The 20,546-nt window shown below is 38.6% G+C and overlaps 1 protein-coding gene across 2 annotated transcripts in view; it reads left to right on the top strand.

Moving 5' to 3' along the window:
* LOC129722691 (uncharacterized) overlaps positions 1-18,236 on the top strand; it is a 35,768-nt gene extending 17,532 nt beyond the window's left edge. Inside the window, exons 2-5 of one of the 2 annotated variants that reach the window (XM_055676369.1) lie at positions 15,770-15,988; positions 16,057-16,114; positions 16,182-16,652; positions 16,733-18,236. In XM_055676369.1, the coding sequence (XP_055532344.1) occupies positions 15,770-15,988; positions 16,057-16,114; positions 16,182-16,652; positions 16,733-16,902 (918 nt within the window). In that variant the 3' untranslated portion in view covers positions 16,903-18,236. Of the gene's footprint in view, positions 1-15,766; positions 15,989-16,056; positions 16,115-16,181; positions 16,653-16,732 lie in introns of both variants that reach the window. The other variant, XM_055676359.1, reaches the window with a different exon arrangement.
* Positions 18,237-20,546: the final 2,310 nt, after the last annotated feature.

The following is a 20,546-nucleotide window of genomic DNA, read 5'->3' as shown; positions in this document are numbered from 1 at the left end:
GAGGGTGAGCACAAGTCAGTGCGGCTGGTTACTGGAGGAGACCCAAAAGAAGGAGACCTCACCTACCCTACCCCAGGAGTTGCTTTTGCCGCTAGGTATTTGTTGAGTGCTGCTATTCGACAAAATTTAGCATTGTTGGGGGTGGTGTAAAGGTTCGCCCCGGGTGTCACTGAGTTTCTGAGAAATAATGGTAACTAAAAAGGTATTCATAGTTTTTAGTTTCCTAAGAACAGATGAATTCCACAACTTAGTACTGGAGAACTTTAGAAAAATATCCAAACTTTTTGCACCATCTCATAAAAAGCAATGATACGAAATTGTAATAAAATGCATTTTCTTTGGCTTGCCAACTCTTATAATATGATGGACATGCATAGCGGCAGTCTATTGGTAATTCTCTGGTAATTGTTTAGTTTAACTTGGAACTGTTTAAGTTTAAAGTATTTGTTACCCAACAAACAATTTTTAGTTCCACTAAAAATCCAAATTAACGAAATTGTTGCGCCAAAAAAGTATCCTGATTTATACAGGGGGTAGACAAAATAATTGAGATAAATAAAATTCTCTCGAATTTTAAATGGCCAGAACTTTACGAAAAATGCATCAATTTTGCTAACCGGTTTCATTTCACTGGAAAACAATATTATATTAGTATTACTTGGGAACTTGGTGTGATCAACCTACACCGAAAATGTTTCGGATTTCAAGAGTGTGTGTCAAAGTGTACATTTTTGCAACGCATAGAACGTTTTAGGCAACTAAGTTGTCTATCTAAAATATTTCATTTAAAAAATCTGAGATCACCTATATTTTCTAAAATCATTTTTTGTTTTTCAAATTATATTTTTTTCAGAGTAGGATCTTTAACTCATTTTTTTTATATTTCTGAAGGAAAGTTCAGATAATTTTTACTAAGATATATTGATTCATAAGAAAAAGGTTCAAATACAATTAGGTTTTCTTACGCGGGGGATACATGCCTCGTGAAAAACATGTTAATTCAGAAATCCGCTTGATGAACCGCTCTAATTCGAGAATTAGCGTAAAAACCACGTTAATTTGAAAATCTGCATAAATAACCTTTTAGAGAAAATCCGCGTGAAAATAAGCTGACCTTTTTATATGTTAATCCAGATAAATTTTCAAACGCAAGTTTGCAAAGTTGCTTGGTTTAATAAGACCTACACACCCACAATGTTCGATTGAATTCTGCTAGAGTGCTGCAAGCTCAAAGAGCATAAGTATATCCAACAGGGAAAAAACCGCCAAAATCAACACGTCAAAAACGCGTCAAAAACGGACATCGTGCGGCACTTTGTGAATGCCAAGTATGCCGGTTCGTGCATCTACAACATCTTGACACTATTGGATCAGAGCATCGAAAGAAAGCCCGGTTCCGGACGACCAACGACCCTGAGCGACAAGAAGCTTCAAAAGATGCTGAAAAGAAAGACCGAGGGAAAAGTGGCTAAATCGCTGCGTGCACTTGGCCGAGGGGTTGGTGCATGCTATAAAACAGTGAAAAAGCATCTGGAGAACATGGACATACATGCAGGAAGCGGCAGTCCCGTCCACTGGTCTCGGAGCTGCAGGCAATGACGCAGCGACAGCGGTTGAATAAGATGGTCAAGTCGATTTTCCCGGTGAAGCGTGACGCGGCAGTGGTATTGGACGACTAGACCTATCTCACCCTGGATGACAACGACTAGCAGGACTCTTCGTATTTTACCTCCCCCACGAAGGAAGTGAGCACCGAGGTAAAGTTTATTTCACAGACCAAGTACCCCAAGAAAGTGCGGCTTTGGCTGACAATCAGTGAGAAAGGGATGTCAAAGTTGCTCTTCTTTCGCTCCGGGCTGGCCGTGAACGGGGAAATTTATAGTACGAAGTGCCTGACAGAAGTTGCGTCGTTCATCAAGAAATACCATAAGCGCGAAGACACGGTGTTCTGGCCAGATTTGACGTCGGCCAACTACTCGAAGCGATCGTTGGAGGAGATGGAGCGGCTGAATATCGATGTGGTACCGAAGTCGGCGAATCCGCCCAATGTCCCCACCTGCTTCCCATCGATCTTCCCATCTGGAAAAACTTGAAGCGCAAGATCTATTCCAACAATTTTGTCGCAAAAACGGAGGAGGAATTAATAAAAAATAACGAAGAAAGAGCTTCAAAACACGGCTACACGCATGTTTTCGTCCGCCATGGCGAATGTTCCGGTTAACTGCCGGAAGGCTGCACGCAAGGACGTAATATTTTTTTGTAAGGAAGCTAACATGATAACCTTCCATTGGAAATTTATCCAACTCAATTATCTGTCGTAGTTTTTTTTTCATCACCATCTGAAACAGTTTTTTTTATCACCATCTGAAAAAAAATTTTTTACCCAAACGTTAGCTGTCAAATTATCGATACTTATCGATAATATCGATAAAAGCCCCGGAATTATCGATTGTTATCGATGTCCGTTTTGGGCGATATTTCCCATCACTATCCACTTGTTATCTGATGACTGCTATGAGACTAGTGATGGGAAACTTATCGATACTTATCGATAATATCGATAAATGCTGGTCATCGATATTATCGTTAATTTTTTGACGTTAACGATAATTATCGATATTATAAGGGTGAGCACAAGTCAGTGCGGCTGGTTACTGGAGGAGACCCAAAAGAAGGAGACCTCACCTACCGCACCTACCCTACCCCAGGAGTTGCTTTTGCCGCTAGGTATTTGTTGGGTGCTGTTATTCGACAAGATTTAGCATTGTTGGGGGTGGTATAAAGGTTCGCCCCGGATGTCACTGAGTTTCTGAGAAATAATGGTAACTAAAAAGATATTTATAGTTTATAGTTTCCTAAGAACAGATGAATTCCACAACTTAGAACTTTAAAAAAGTATCCAAACTTTTTGCACAATCTCATAAAAAGAAATGATACGAAATTGTAATTAAAAGCATTTTCTTTGGCTTGCCAAGTTTTATAATATGATGGACATGCATAGCGGCAGTCTATTGGTAATTCTCTGGTAATTGTTTAGTTTAACTTGGAACTGTTTAAGTTTAAAGTATCTGTTACCCAACAAACAATTTTCAGTTGCACTAAAAATCCAAATCAACGAAATTGTTGCGCCAAAAAAGTATCTTGGTTTATACAGGGGGTAGACAAAATAATTGAGATAAATAAAATTCTCTCGAATTTTAAATGGCCAGAACTTTACGAAAAATGAATCAATTTTGATGACCGGTTTCATTTCACTGGAGAATAGTATTATATTAGTATTACTTGGGAACTTGGTGTGACCAACCTACACCGAAAATGTTTCGGATTTCAAGAGTGTGTGTCAAAGTGTACATTTTTGCAACGCATAGAACGTTTTAGGCAACTAAATTGTGTATCTAAAATACTTCATTTAAAAATCTGAGATCACCGATATTTTCTAAAATCATTTTTTGTTTTTAAAATTATATGTTTTTCAGAGTAGGATCTTCAACTCATTTTTTTTATATTTTTGAAGGAAAGTTCAGATAATTTTGACTAAGATATATTGATTCATGAGAAAAAGGTTCAAATACAGTTAGATTTTCTTACGCGGGGGATACATGCCTCGTGAAAAAACCATGTTAATACAGAAATCCGCTTGATAAACCGCGCGTAAAAATCCACGTTAATTTGAAAATCTGCATAAATAACCTTTTAGAGAAAATCCGCGTGAAAATAATCTGACCTTTTTAAATGTTAATCCAGATAACTTTCCAAACGCAAGATTGCAAAGTTGCTTGGTTTAATAAGACCTACACACCCACAATGTTCGACTGAATTCTGCTAGAGTGCTGCAAGCTCAAAGAAAATTAGTACCCAACCGCCAACCGGGAACAAAACCGCCAAAATCAACACCCATACTTAATAAATTCATACCTCGATGATTCCTTGGCGAATTTTCAATCTTTGGCTTCCAATAAACCCGAAATAAATTCTGATTTATTGACAACATATAAACCTAAGTGAAACAGAATGTCAGGAAAAGTTCTACGCGCTGCAAAAATTTACACTGCAGGCACAGAGTCTGGAAATCCGAAACATTTCCAGTGACCCTTGGTCACGTCCAGTTCTCAAGTAATACTAGGAAACTAGGACAGTTTTTCAGTAAAATGAAACATGTTTTGTCAGAATTGATTCATTTTTCGTGAAGTTTTGGCCATTTAAAAATTGACAGAATTTTGCCTGCCTAAATTATTTCCCTTATTATACAACCTTCAAAATGAACTTCGGCCTGAAACTACTCCGTAGAAAGCACTCCCGGCGTAAAACCCGAAGACTTTCCAAAACAAACTGTTTAACTCGTCCGGTTGTTTGAATTTTCATTCGCAGTATCGTAAGATTTGTCATTCAAGGCCTTAACACAATGGATACGTTGCGGCTGCGTTTGCGGCAATTTGACAGTTAGCCCATACATTTACTGTCACATTGATGTCAACGCAACGCAAACGTATCCATTCTGTTTGGGCCATCTCTGTCTGTCTTTATATAGTAAAATTGCCTTTGTCGGATAACGTTTGCGGTGAAAAAAATGGACAAAAATTGCCGATTTTTCATGGGTTTACCTTTAATCGCACCGACGAAACTACTCATGCATCATCAATCATAGTAACCCATGAGTTAGTAAAAAAAATTGACAGCTCCATCAGTCAAACTCTAACTGTGATGACGAAAAAAGTGAAGCTACTCCGTTCAGAAGTGTGCGCGTTCAAAAAACGGTACCCCGCCGCGTCAAAAACGAACATCGTGCGGCACTTTGTGGATGCCGGGTATGCCGGTTCGTGCATCTACAACATCTTGATACTATTGGACAACGATCAGTGCATCGAAAGAAAGCCCGGCTCCGAACGGCCAACGACCCTGAGCGACAAGAAGCTTCAAAGGATGCTGAAAAGGAAGACCGAGGGAAAAGTGGCTAAATCGCTGCGTGCACTTTGCCGAGAGGTTGGTGCATGCTCTAAAACAGTGAAAAAGCATCTGGAGAACATGGACATACATGCAGGAAGCGGCAGTCCCGTCCACTGGTCTCGGAGCTGCAGGCAATGACGCAGTGACAGCGGTTGAATAAGATGGTCAAGTCGATTTTCCCGGCGAATCGCGACGCGACAGTGGCATTGGACGACTAGACCTATCTCACCCTGTATGGCAACGACTAGCAGGGCTCTTCGTATTTTACCTCCCCCACGAAGGAAGTGTGCACCCCAAGAAGGAGCGGCTGTGGCTGACAATCAGTGAGAAAGGGATGTCAAAGTTGCTCTTCTTTCGCTCCAGGCTGGCCGTGAACGGGGAAATTTATAGTAAGAAGTGTCTGTCGGAAGTTGCGTCGTTCATCAAGAAATAACATAAGCGCGAAGACACGGTGTTCTGGCCAGATTTGACGTCGGCCAACTACTCGAAGCGATCGTTGGAGGAGATGGAGCGGCTGAATATCGATGTGGTACCGAAGTTGGCGAAGCCGCCCAATGTTCCCCACCTGCTTACCATCGAGAATTTCTGGAAAAACTTGAAGCGCAAGACCTATTCCAACAATTTTGTCGCGAAAACGAAGGAGGAATTAATAAAAAAACGAAGAAAGAGCTTAAAAACATGGCTACACGCATGTTTTCGTCCGCCATGGCGAATCTTTCGGTTAACTGCCGGGAGGCTGCACGCAAGGACGTAATATTTTTTTTGTGAGGAAGCTAACATGATAACCTTCCATGGGAAATTTATCCAACTCAATTATCTGTCATTGTTTTCTTTTCCACCACCATCTGAAATAGTTTTTTTTTCATCACCATCTGAAAAAATTTTTGTTACCGCAAACGTTGACTCAAATTATCGATACTTATCGATAATATCGATAAAAGCCCCGAAATTATCGATTGTTATCGATGTCCGTTTTGGGCGATATTTCCCATCACTATCCACTTGTTATCTGATGACTGCTATGAGACGACGCAGGCTATTATATAGCCGAAAGCAAAAATCCATCCGCGAGCAAAGGACAAGCGAGCTTGTGATTGGTTGAATGTGCACGACTTTTAACACAACTTTTATCTAGTTTAGTATCGAAAACATATTTAAATTATTATATGACAATCTTGCGCAATATTTCCCCTATCAATCAAGCCATTGGTGTTTAGAATCTGTTCAGTGGTAATGATAAAAGAAGCATTTTAAAACGGTGGCGAAACACCTGTTGCAGCTGCCGAAAGCGAGCTCGTTATTGGTTGAAAGCTGCAGACTGTTTACAAAGTCAGATCGGTTGTATCCGTTAGTGTCGACTGTGCTTGTGATGAGAGGTAGTGATTGGTTGCTCGGTATGATTTAGACAATCGATGTGATTTATCAATTTTTCAATAGTGTATCTCGAACAAAAGGTTATTTTTGTTACATAAATTCAACCGTAAAAGAATTTCTGATCGGTTGATGCCAAAACCTCGAAATTCGGAAAAGAAATGGCTGATATATAAGCGCTCAAAACCTGACCACTTTTCCCTGGTTTTCCCTGGTTGAATTACGAGATTTTCAAATTCAGGAGCCTAACTTCGATATAGACGTTAGTCCAACGTCAATATTCCAAATTATTTTATCTGCATACAATTATTGTATGCAGATGATACTAAAATATTCCAAATTATTGACAAACATGATGATTGTTGTAGACTTCAAATGTTATTCGAACGACTGTTGCCTACACAATTATATGATGTTGAGCATTTCCAAATGTACCACGATCTGCTTTCAGCGCAAAAAAAAACAGCCGATGTTATTTAACTATCCTATTGCTGACAGTGCTTTACATCGTAGCGACGTTGTAACTGATTTGGGACTTTTGTTTAGACTGCCCAGATTTTCTCGGGATAAAAAACGGTACACATGATAAAATTTCTTTTTGAAAAATTTATCCAACCAAAGCAGGCAAAGAATTATTCATTGCTTTGATGAACTTACCCGATCCTGAAGAGTGTAATTTTAAGCAATGAGTTCCTGAAATTTGTCACATGATGATCGAAATTTTGACTAACAATTTTCATAGTCTCAACTTTCAATCGCGACTTTTTAGTCTATTCACTGCAGTTCTGTCAGGAAGGCACAAACGTATTACTGAGATATTAAAAAAATCCTGGCTGCTTGGAAACTTATTTTCCATTTAGGAAAATTTCAATGCAAAGCTCTATTTAAGATTTTTTCAAGGGGTATCCGAAAACGGTACAAAATGGCAAAAGGACAGGACGGTTAATCCGAAAACGGTACAAAATGGCAAAAGGACGGGACGGTTAAAAATAGTCGAAAAAACGGTACTGTCCCGTTCAAAACGGTACGTCTGGTCAGCCTACTTTTGTTGGACACTAGAATGTCATTTGGGCAGTATTATTTTGCGAATTTGATATCGTCCCAATCGTCAAGTTTGTTTAATATTCTGGATTAGGAAGGAGTTCCACGACCCTGGCACATTACGCACACTCTACTGCTCTCTGTGCGCTCAGTTTTAGAAAATGCCTTCGTTGTTTGGGATCCTTACTATGATTTTTGGACACAGCGAATCAAACGCATTCAAAAGCTGTTCACCCGAAGAATTTTTTCGCAGATTGCCATGAAGGAACCCGGATCGTTTGCCGCCATACGGAAGCCTTTGCCTGCTGGTTGACATAAAACCCCTTGAAGAGCGTCGTAAGGACATACTAGCCAGGACAGTTAACAAAATCCTCACTTATTAATATGATTGCCCTGCTATCTTAACCATGCTTCAGCTGCAATGCCTGAGATTGAGACCCGATCTTCACTAATGTTGCTCGTATTCTAGTTAGCACCTCGAAGAGTTCAAGGACGCTCGCGCTAGAGATGACAGGTCGCAGCGGGTTCTTGAATTACACTTATCAACATTTGCTAACCAACCTTCATTTTTGGATTTATTTCCTCATTGATTAAAAGTGCAGGTGCTCCACCAAATATTTTGGCTTGAAAAAATGCTCCATCGAGCAAAAGGTCTGGGAACCCTCTATTTTACCAGCATGGTAGAGCTTAATCGAGGCTGTATGAGCTGTAGTTCCGATGCGCTGGCAACGTGTTGCGTTAGTTTCTGGGATGCGCGTGAGACATATTCCATTAAAAAAGCCATATTGCGAACACTGCAGACTTCAAGCCTAATTCGCGCAAGTGTTTTGCAACGGCCAAAATCAATAAACTTAATACTAACTATTTCCTTACGCACCCTATTCACAAGATTTCACCCCGTTAGATCATTTTATATGTTCTATAATTTGCCAACAATAACGCTGGTCAACAAAGGTGTGGCCCCAAAGCTCAAACTGGAAATAAATAAATCCACATTCAATTCTCCTCCTCCTCCTTATCAAGGATAGATAGCTATTTGATGATAGAGTAGAGAGGGGTAAAAGTACGCACGGGGTAAAAGTACGCATTGGCTTTTCCGAAATATACAAGCAAAAAAACTGGCAACATTGTATAAATTTGCAGCATCATAATGTCAGTTTATAACACATGTAAACACTAGGGTGAGGAAAAGTGATCAATTTCCAGAACCAAGTTTTTTTTGGTTTCTTTTGGGGCCCCAAACAACCCTAAACTTACCGGAAGTCGATTGGTTTTGTCTCCGCTTGGCGCATTGCATTTCAAATTTATATGAAAATTTATAATTTTTTGCATTTACCTTTCTAGAGAGCTCAATAATGATCTGATAATGCACTACATTATGTAAAAGTATAGTATTTTAGATGCGTTGTTAGGCAGAAGGCACTGAAGAGCTAGGATGTCCCTAAGAAGAGCTATAGTTGTTCAAAGTTGAGTATGTCGATTTAAATGCAGAAAATCTTGTTTTCTGCCAACACTACCAATGTACCGGCGCCAGTAGAATTCCCATCAGAAATCTCGACTACTTTGTGATAAGGTCGTATGTCTAAACGTAAACAAAACGAGTGAGAGTTATATTCCTTTTACTTCCCAAGCACAAATCATCTCTCACTCGTTATGTTTACGTTTCGACATACGACCTTATCACAAAGTAGTCGAGAAATAACCTGTCGTAACGAGTTCATACACTCAGCTGGATCAAACAAACAAATTCAGGTCACTATTCAAGGCGTAGGTAGAATCTACAACGTGTTTCAGAGGTTACTTCTGATGGAAATCTGACTGACGCCGGTACACTGGCAGTGTTGGCAGAAAAAATGATTTACAACATGAATTTCGACATACTCAACTTTGAACAACTCTAGTATTTTTTTGAAACACCCTAGCTCTTTAGTGTCTTCGGCCAAGTTGTTGGGCATCAAAAAACCTACCATTTGAAATCATGAAACCTATGGTTTGAGCCATTTTGAGCTCTTTAGAATGGAAAATGCAAAAAAGTTGGTTTTTCCATACAAATCTCCATATAAATTTGAAATGCAATGCGCCAAGCGGAGACAAAACCAATCGACTTCCGATAAATTTAGGATTGTTTGGGGTCCCAAATAGAACAAAAAAAAACTTGGTTCTGGCTTTCTGCTATCAAGTTTCGTTTTTTCCATATAACGATTCCCCACCCTAGTAAACACATTAGATTCCGTTTTAAGGTGAATCGGGACGTGGTCGCGATCAACTCGAATTTTGCAATCTAATTTTTTCTTGATTTATGAAGACTACGTACATGGAACTTTGATCAATTGTTTTCACAACTGTTGCATGCCTGAAGTAGCAATTTGAGTGCTGTTTATTTAGTGGAAGCCGAAATTTTTACGCTCAAACTACAAAAGTAAAAAGAACTCTAACCTCAAAATTGTATAGGAAAAGGCCACAATCCCGTTTCACCTTAATGGTGTGAAGTTATGGAGAGCGTTGTGTTTTGAGCAGGGGCTAGAAGTGGCTGTCAGATTACATATAAAGCGAGCGTAACAAGAACCGCCGCCATGCTGAACCAGCCAATGGTTCCTTGACGTTTCTTTTCATGCGCAATCACGAGTAGGGGAGACTGGTAACCGTGGTTACATTTTCATATTTCCGAGTTCGTTTATTTATGTTTCGGGTTCTTTCGCTAATTTTGTTGCGATTTTTTATCGAATATACTATTATTGTAACGCTTATCGTGTGATGTTGTGCAAGATAAAATGCATTATTCCGTCCTGTGATAGTAACATGCATTTTGCATGGAGTGAAGGTGGAGTTTCAACACACAGGTGAATAGTAAAGCTTGTGTCACATGTAAGCCTTCTCTACATTCCTGGACTTTCAAATCTGCCTGCTGCTGAGAGCAAAACAAGCGCAAGGATTTGTTCTCGCCACTTCTGCAAACAAGAATTTTATTTAGTGAACGGCAAGCGTAAGTTATTGCCAAGTGAAGTCACTGACGAGGTAAGCAAAATGTTGTGTTACGGAACGCGAGTGAAACTTGGCTGATGATAGCTGAGTCACGAACGAGTCGAGCAGTTTCGTAGATGAGCTACTGGTCCAAATTCCAAACAACTCACCATCTGTAATACCAAAATTGGTCTGACGAGTAACTTGCCGCTCGCCTCGTCTTCTGTAATGGGCCTCATTAGGTTGACTTATAAAAAAAAACAACGCTGAACTTTATTATTTTTTTTTTCCATTACTTTGATTTAGAATGTTTTTTTATTCATCTTTTTTGGTAAGTTTTGCTCCGCTAAACGCTAATCCCTTAACCGAAAAACGCAGCATTGTTATAAGTAAGTTGTTACCAGCAGTCGAGAGTAACTGCAGATAAGAGTTGAAGTTAATAACAGTGATGTTCTGATGTGTAGTTTAAAAGAAATAGAAAGTTTGTAAAATCACATGAACTATGAGTCTAGTAATCGTAAATCATCTATTGACGATGATGTTTATTGTACAAAATACACTAAATACTTCAGCAGGCGCCACTTTAGACTTGAAAGATTTAACACTTTTATCAAGCACATCTATTATCGTAGGAATACAGTGGTTATTGTGCTGCCAAAATATGTAGATTGTCTTTCACAAAACATTTATTGCGCGTCAAGTTTAAGCTACGAGTGCGCAAAGCTTCATCAAATAGTTTTTATATGTGTATATTTGAATGTGGCCTCAAGTGAAAAAGGGACTACGCAATTTTTGACGTCTAACGGCAACGTTCTCGGATGGGCGTGCAAATTGTCCAACTTCAAATGCTAATAACTCAGTCAGTTATGAACATATTTTCTTCATTCTTGCAGCAATCGAATCAGAAATTAGCTAGACTTCTAGCAAAATGCGGAAAATTGTGATTTTGTGATGCTAACTATTGTACTATTGAAAAATGAAGAGCCTTGTTTTGATCAATCAGAAAACAAAGATTAATAACATCCAACATAAGTATTTTCGGAATCGGGATAATATCTAAAGGCTCGAAATCGACCTGAGAGAAGAAGATTGTGATTACCAGTTTTCGAGAATCCGCCGAAAAGGGCCGAATTCCACCCAATTTGCATGTTTGCGGAACAAGAATATACCGAGAAATCGAAAATCAACTCTAGACGCAATTTTGAAGAACTAGATGGACACTTCCGGTCTTTGGATAAAATGACTAAATATTTATCGCCTAATATGAGTACGTCCAGAATTGGAACGATGACCAGAGACCTTAAATCGACCTCGATTGCCATTTTTAAATCTAAAATGTAACATTCGGTCTCTGAAAAACAACCTATTACAAGGAAAACATCGACATAAGACTTTATAATTATACGTTAGCCTTGCGGTCGTGTGTTATACACAACCTCAAATCAACTTTTCCATTTAAAGTAATCAATCTGATTGCTATTTTTGCGTAGAACATATCTTAAATGGTTTAACAGTATTTCTTACCAAACTTTCCTTTCACGTTATTCAAATCTGTGTAGTTTTAAATAAATGTCAAAAAAAACGTTCTACATATTCCAGGGTTGTTACAGAAATCTTGATTTCGAATCCGCAAAATCCGCGCTACGGGGTTGAAGATCCGCGCCTCACGACTAAATCCGAGCCGAAAAAAACTATTAAAAATCATTGATTCATGCATGATTTCTACAAGCATCGTAGCGCCTTACAGTCCTCAGAAGAGTTTTTCCTGCAAATATCATTCATCGATGTATTCATAAGAGCAAACTGGACATTTCTAGAGAATAAGTTTAGAAAAGTGGATTATTCCATAAAACGCGTATGGAAACTGAACCTTGTAGCTGACTTGCCTTGAGCTGACTGACTTGTAGCTGAATTTTTTGTCCCACGCTAATGTATAGCTAATTTGTGTTGAGTCTAAAACGCAGGACATTTGAATTTTGTCTTTCGTCAACAACTTTTGAACATGAACTTTAGAAACTAAAGTTCATCGTAAGTCAAAACTCTTACTGCACCAATATTAGGAATAATGCTGAAAAAAAATGTTTAACAACCATATTTATAAATGCAAAATGTTCGTATCACTGATTTTTTCTCTTCTTTCCTTTTTTTAGAAAAGTATGATTATAACGAGTAACGCACCAGTAAGATATAAAATTGATGTTTGAAGAGAGAATTGAATGACGAAATTTAAAAAATGTGGACTAAGAGGTTTGATACATACTTTAAAATTTAACTCGTTAATCCAGTACATTGCCGGGAACATTCAATCAGTAGTTAATAATGCAATTCATATAAAGTTTTGCTAAAAATAACAGTTCAAAACATTTTTATAAGTAAGCTCCATACAGAATTCTAAAAAAAATGTTACCAGAGATGCCAATGTTTCAATTTAAACTAGATTCTTCAAGTTTTTCTCGAGTTAAACAGTTGAATCACAAAATCATCCAGTTTTTGTATATTTTGCAGTTTTATCCACATTTTTTATCAGCTCAAGTTCCCATTGTTTTTGTCTATTTTAAAAATATTTTTTAAGAGGTAATATATACCAAAAAAATTTTTTTTTGTCATTTTTTGATATTGGCTTAAATCATGCCAAAACTATCATAGAATCAAAATCTACATCGCCCAAGTACTGATCTAAACTCAAAATTCGTTTAAATCAATTTTTATCGAACAACTTTTATGCTCCAAAATCACATTTTTCGATTATTTTGGCGATGCTCGTTTTTCGAGGCTTTGTAAACTAGCAGAAGTTACCTTTGATCGTTATTGTGTTTCAAATTTGAAGTATAGAGGTCGCGGCATCAAGTTTGGATCGTTATAGCGTCTTTACAGCACGTGTTTACTCACAATTTCCCTTTGTTACGTCGATCAGCCGTTCTCGTTGTGTACGTTCTTTGTTTGAGTTTTTCTATACTTTTTAACTGTGAGTTATATTCAAAAGTACTTAAATATGAGTGACAAGTTTGAGTTTTGCGTGGAATTGAACGCCAACCTAGTCAAAGTCGGTAAGCATCGCATGTCTGATATCGCGAACGAGGCTAAGCGCAGCCTAACATCAGATAACAGAAAGAAATAAGAGGAAAATAAAGCCCAGAAAGGACAACTTTACGGCTCAGGGATAGCTGACTGAAGGTGAAAAAATTATTAGGGGCTTTATTATTGGGATTCTAAAGATTTATAGCATATTGAAACTTTGAACGCGTTTTTCTCAAAACCATGTTTTCAAAATCGGCGAGCAGTAGAACTGAAAAAGTTTACATCCGATTGACTTGAAATTTTAACTGTAGCTTCTTCATTAGTTTATCTAGTGAAGTACACACGATTTTGGTGATTGATTAACAACAACAAAAGTTATAAACAATAAAAGTAGATTTTTTTTGTCTAAAAAGAATTTTTTTTTTCAAACTGTTGCCATTTTGCGGAGAAAAATTCTAAAAATATGATAATGTATATTTCACTAGCGACACTTATGTAGATAATGAAAAAATTTTTGTTTTGGTTATAGGTGGCGTTGGGCACGACTTCTACTGCTCGCCACGGAAGAACTTTTCGAAAAAACGTTTCACGGCAATCGCTGCACAGCCGCCATTTTGTAAAAAAATAGCAATAATTGTTTTTCTATTCTCCAAGAGTTGCTTAATTCAATGATATATTATTTATATACCTTACATCTCAAATGTCCTTCAAGGATTTTACTAATTTTTTTCTTTCTATCCTCTGCTCGCACGAACTCATCCAAATTAATAGCAACATGATATGACATAGGATTAAAAAATATAAAAACAATGTAGAAGCAAAAGGGTCAATAATGGATAAAGCAACTTTTTAAAATTTTGTAAATTCTGTATTCGAATAGGGCTGACTTAGGCGTAATTAAATATTTTTGATTGTGACCAGGAGCGAGAATACTATACATATTGAGTGATTGGCGCCTTGTCATATCTGTGGTATATAATCTCCATTTGCGAAATTGACACGCGATTTAATAAAATTTAGAGAAAACCCATATAAAGCAACATCTTAAGCGAATAAATAAGCTTTGTCTAATCGAATTCTCACATGTTAGTTTTGTTCCTCTTATATTAGGATTCCAGTTTTTTCCACTTTTATTTTCAACATTATTCTAGTTTATACCAAAATGTTATTGATAACCCTGTCAGTGACATCACCGCTGCGGGTGGCCTTATTCCGCGTAACTCAAACTTATTTGAATTGACTGTTATTGAAATCCACGAAAAGAAATTTCGTGACACGTCTGTTTGTTTGCGGTGCGGTGATACCTTTGTTCGCGTTTGTACTAAAAAAACATTTGAACGTTGGTAAAATGAACACATTGATAAAATAATTAAAGATTGAACAAAATTGGATATTTGCATTTTAAATAAATTTGAGATTTTTAAATAGAGAAGTTTTTGTTAGATAAGCTTTTACTCCTTAAGAGTGCTCTTTTTTTAATGTTCCGAAAAGTTTTAGACAGTTTAAAGGTGCTGCCACACGAAGCACGAAAACTATGAGCTCATAGGCTTAAAAGTATGCGATATAAATGTATAGCATGAGATTGTACTGTCAAAAGCTATAACATAGAGACCCTGGACTAATCCGTCAAGACAAAATAGTTTGTAGCCTACCATGCTTTATACGATCAATTATGTCTTAGAAACTATTGCAGTGGTGTATTTGCGTCTGAGTGGCGGCACCTTAATTGTTTATCTAAGAATCAATTGTGATTGGAATTTTTTTTTAAATCACATAAGACCTTTTTTCAAATCACTTTTTGTTTCTAAAGTAATTTTTCTCAATAATTTCAAATGAAATTTCTGACAAATTCCCAAAAGTCATTCCTTGTAAATTTTTCCCTTGTTCAGTAGATAAATCGGAAAAAATCAGTCTTTTTCAAATACTAGTCCACATAATATTTTGAAAAAAAAAAATGAAACAAGTAGGCAAAATTGCTTAATTGACTTGCACCCACAAAGTTTCATTGAATTGAAATGAGAGGGTGCTGCCAACTACTCAGTCGAATTGGTGCGAAATTCTTCAATATTCAATATTCTAGGTAGCTGAAAGCAAGATGGAAAGGCTTTCCGCGAAATCCGCGCCATGTAGTAGTAAAAACGCGCCAAATTCGCGAGAAACGCAAAATCCGCACAAAACGCAAAATCCGCGCCGACTGTAACAACCCTGATATTCAGATCAATGCGAGGCAAATAGAGGAAATTTATCGAGCGTCTAAATGCAAATTCAAACACATATGCTGAAACACATATCGACTATAAAAATGCACCGGTAAATCGTTTCTAGTGCCAAAACAGCAAAGTACTTCCAAAGCTGTTCGTGGAAAGAAGTAATGTTCCGAACCCGCTAACCTTTCCGTTTTCGTCTCCCGCCCCAACACTTTTCGGTTCAGCAGGACTTCTTGGACGAAGCAAACGGCAACACGCTCCTGGCCAGCAATACGGCAGCGGCAGCGTCAGCTGGTTTAATAGCAGTTGCAGAGCCGATTGCAGCAGCGGTAGACAGTGACACGCTAATCATTCAATCACCCTCGAACGATGACCTCAGCCAGAGCCTTTCCGAGTATACCGATGCGGACGAAAGCATTTCTGCCCCAACGGAGCTGCTGGCGGAGGTAAACCGCTACACTAATTGGCATGCATTTTATCGATTTATATTTTATTACCAATCTATTCCCCTTAGTTTTTGTCGGCGGTGATGTTGCGTGATTACGTGAATGCACTTAAATATTGCAAACTGAGTAGGTCATCAACCACTATTGTGCTAGCGAGTATGTGCAACAATCGATAATTTGTACCTTTTTTTAGTTCTGCAATATGAGCCTAATAACAGCACGGCTAGAGATTTCTACCCTCATATCCTGTCGAAAATCGCTTCGGAAGCAGGGGAACCGGAGCAGACATCGGGCGAGAGTGACGAGAACTATAACTTCAACTACAGTACATCGTCTTCCAACTCGGATGACATCAACATCGATGAGGTGGTCATGGTGTGCAGCAGTGACAGCGATCAGTCGTCCAACTGCAGCTCGTTTTTGGACTACTCAAACACGAGCAGCAGTGCTGCTAGCGACGACTATCTGATGGACGAAAAGGCCTTGAATCAGGCGAGCTGCAACAGCGCTTCGGACCAGTCGGACCAGCTACCGCCGTCACAGTCCGTGACCGATAATAATACTTCCCACTCCTACTCCAGTCTGCTGTTGGAGGAAGAGGAGAAGGATCTCACGTTGTCCGATATCTCCAACTTGAACATCGAGGATGACGATAATGGAGATGGTGAGATAACTTAACTTAACTTTTTTAGACGTAGCACTGCTACTAACTTTACCACCTTTAAACATTTTGTTTATTCACAGATTCTGGCGATGGAGCGGTAGAGAATCCCATATCTGCTCAACAGTCGACGAAACTTCAGAACACACCCCAACAGACTCCGCCCCAAACAAGTAGCACACCGCTTGCCTCCAAACTGGTCGCATTGCTTCGAGCCAGAGTTATACCTTCGAAGTCTTCGGGCAACGACTAAGGATGAACCTCCGTGTATACAAACCTTATATTGTACCTATGGCCTTGCATTGATAAAACATGCGTAAGGGGGAGAGGCGTTTCAGTTTTCGCTCGGCTCAATGTTGAACCCAATGTAATCTGTTAAGAAATGTTGAGGAAATTTAAAAGGAGTCGTAGTAACGGAATATTCTAATGAACCATTTTTCTCTCTTGGATATTACGTTGTTATCAATCTATAACAAGAACGATCCTTTTTATCTAAATTTGTAGCTCATAACGTACCTTAACGATCCCTCTATTCGCTCTTTGCTACAAGTAGTGTTTTACTGATTTTTTGCAACCGGATGGGCTGCTACCTTCCTGTAGCAAGCTTGAAGGGATAATCATCGAAAGACCAACATCATCTTAGGCAGAAGACCATTGTAGAAACCACTTTTAGGTGCATTTACAGGAACTCTATATAGCGGTGTAATAAAAGGGAAACTCTAAAACAAACAACCCGACTGAATGACGCCCCAGTTGCAAAATGTCTCCGGGGAGGGAACCAAATACAAACGAATAATAGACATAAACGTAACACAACTCAGATTCGCTAGGATTGAATTGTTGGCTGTAGAATCCGCAAACCTTATTCGGAGCTATTTATTGTAGAACTCTTTAGATGGGGAAGAACGAAAAAAAATCAGCAAATATAAAGCAACATAACAAAAATTTGTAATCGTTTTGTAGGTAGGATTACTAGAGCGTAAAAGAATGAGTTTTATCTTTCGGTCGCACATATCTAGAGAGTAACTGGTTCCTTGGGTGTAGGCAAGTAATTCTATATCATATATATTTACATACATAAAGAGTAGGCCTATGTCACATACCAAAATTTGAAAATTTTGTCCTTTTTGGATAGGTAGTATTGCGTAACTATTTCAAAGGATTACTTTCTATATTTTTGAAATGCATCTTTAGCTTAAATTGCGATTGCAAAAACTACGGTTACTAAGTGTGCTGCGTCCTAGTGGAGTGCACAGCAGGTCAATAATCAACTTACCAATGATGGTGCGTCTCCACATGAGCAGAGATACATAATACTTGATGGTTTAAAAGTATACGTGATGCACAATTATGTTACACTTTTGTCGTGTTCAAAGAAAAACGACACATGGTTAGTAATAATTCGGTCTGTGAAATAGATTACAAGTGCAACTTGGTTTATGTTTCTAACGCTGCATGCATCCACTGTGGAAAATTAAAGTGCGATAACATAATACCGGTTAGACAATTGATCTCTCAGTAAGTTCCAAGATATAATCATCGTGTGTAAGAAGAGTGTGTAATAAAATATATATGAATAAAATAAAATTTGCGTTTTGATTGAGTTGACCAAATGTCTGAATCGAGCCCCCAATGGTAGACACTAGTCAAAGTTTCACTGATTTATGGGTGTGAACGTTTCTTCATTTTGAACTATTTTAATGTGAGTGCCAGCAGATTAGCTGGCGCCGTACACAAATTACGTAACGCATGAAAAGGGAAGAGGGGGGTTGAGTCTGCGTTACTTATCGTTACCTAGGGGGAGGGGGGATAGTAGAGACAGTTACGTAACTGTGATGTTTGCTCGAAATTGAAAATTTCGAAGGGGGGTCAGGCTGTTCAGCAAAATGATGATTGTTCGATCACAAGCAAGCATTAAAATTTCACTCACTGGAAATATTTCATGCTAATGTGTTCTTTGATTCATCAGGTATCGTTCAACTATTTTTACTCGCGTACAAGTTTTCCATAGAAACGCTGCTGATTGTTTTTTGCTTCTTAGAGTTTCAAGTACCATAAAAGGAGACTGAATGCTTCAACCACGATAGTATTTATTGTATCCAAGTTCACTTGCATTCAACAGCATCGCGAGAATTTTTGAGATATTATCGCCAGTGATACAAAATTATGAATCCAAATGAACGTTAAATTGCGTTCAACTGTTTGCTTACCAGAGCAAGCAGGTATCATCAATGCTAACGGAAATTGTAGCATGGTGCATTAGCATGTGATATTTGAAATCACCAAGAATCATCGTGGTATATCACGGTGAAAGCACGACGTGGAGTAGCCGAATTCCACCTACAAGCAACCAACATTTGAAAGAATCGTTGCGATCGCTTGAGTGTAATCGTTTACGATTCTTTCGTGAAACACTCGCTATATGTTGCTCGTTCCGCCTAAAGCAGGCAATACTGAAACAAATTTATCAAAGAAAGCTACCATATATTTCTTTGCTCTAAGTTGTCTCTTGCGTCATGCGTGAGAATGTGTTACTTTTAATAGTGATGGTTTTCTGGGATTGAAAGCTTATGAATAGCACGTTCAGAAATGATACCGGAATGATTATTATGCGATACGATTTTTTCCATCCTTGATCACAAGTGCTCAAAAAATTTAGCACTCAACTAATTCGAGATTAAACTTACCTTACAAGTCAGCTCCAGGCCGAAGTGTCCCGTGTCCCTTGCTGTTTGAAGAAGACATCTCTATTCAATTCGATCCATGCTTGCAGCTGCCTAGCCATGTCGTCTGACATTCTTGCGAAATGCCCAGGTCACCGTAGCCTTCCGATTTTCGCCTTTGGATGATGAGTAGTTTTCCCAGGAGCTAATGCAACTTGTGGTTCATCCGCCTCCATCACGTTTCATGATGTTACGCAGTACCTTTTGTTCGAAAACCCAAGCTTAGTGGCTGTAGAGGACTACTGGTCTGATCAGTGTTTTATAGTGTTTTATGCGGTGGCGAGTCTTATTCGAGCGAACATCAGTAGGACTCTATAGTAACTGAAATTAAACAATAGAGATTTGATAAGTACCAGGCAGTCTAACAAGTACCTGAAAATTCTACGAGATGGCATTAGTATTTTTTAATGTAACCCATTTTTGCCGAGCTTGATCCTTCAAATGACGCCTGTCAAAACTTCAGCCATTTATGTTTACGCATTTACAAGTTACAGCACTTTTTTTAGGTTTAAGAGTTTTTTTTATATAGAAAAATCTGATTTTCGAGTTCTGATCAAACACTACTATCTACGCAAGAAAACGATATCCGAGACCAAAACCAAGCTGGATAAGTATTACCCAGACTCTGCACCGGCGTTTGGAACAATTTATAAGTGGTTTACCGAGTTTCGTTGTGGCCGTACGAGCAGAAATGATGCTGATTGATCTGGGCGCCCAAAAGCGGTCACTAGGTACATCAGAAAAAATCGAACAAATCCATAATATGATGTTGAACGATCCCAAAGTGAAGTTGAAAGAGGTAGCTAATGCTGTAGGCATGTCATTGAAACGCGTGGGAAATTTCGAGCTATCAGTTTTGGGTATGAAGAAGTTCTGCGCGCGATGGGTGCCGCGTTTGCTCACATTGGACCAAAAACGAATTCGTTTCCCAGCAGAACTTGGCATTATTTTCGCGTAAGTCGACCGAGTTTTTGCCCCGATTCATAACCATGGATGAAACCTGGATCCATTCCTATAAGCCTGAGTTAACGCAACAGGCAAAACAGTGGGTTTTATCGGGCCAAAGTGTTTCGAAGCGTCCAAAAACGCAACAATGGCCCGGAAAGGTTATGGCCCCCGTGTTTTGGGATGCACATGGCATAACATGACAGACGTGCTTCTTCGAAGAGAAATC

Source organism: Wyeomyia smithii, chromosome 1 (assembly GCF_029784165.1).
Source record: "Wyeomyia smithii strain HCP4-BCI-WySm-NY-G18 chromosome 1, ASM2978416v1, whole genome shotgun sequence".
NCBI classification, from domain to species: domain Eukaryota; kingdom Metazoa; phylum Arthropoda; class Insecta; order Diptera; family Culicidae; genus Wyeomyia; species Wyeomyia smithii.
This window is presented reverse-complemented; position numbering and strand designations above follow the sequence as displayed.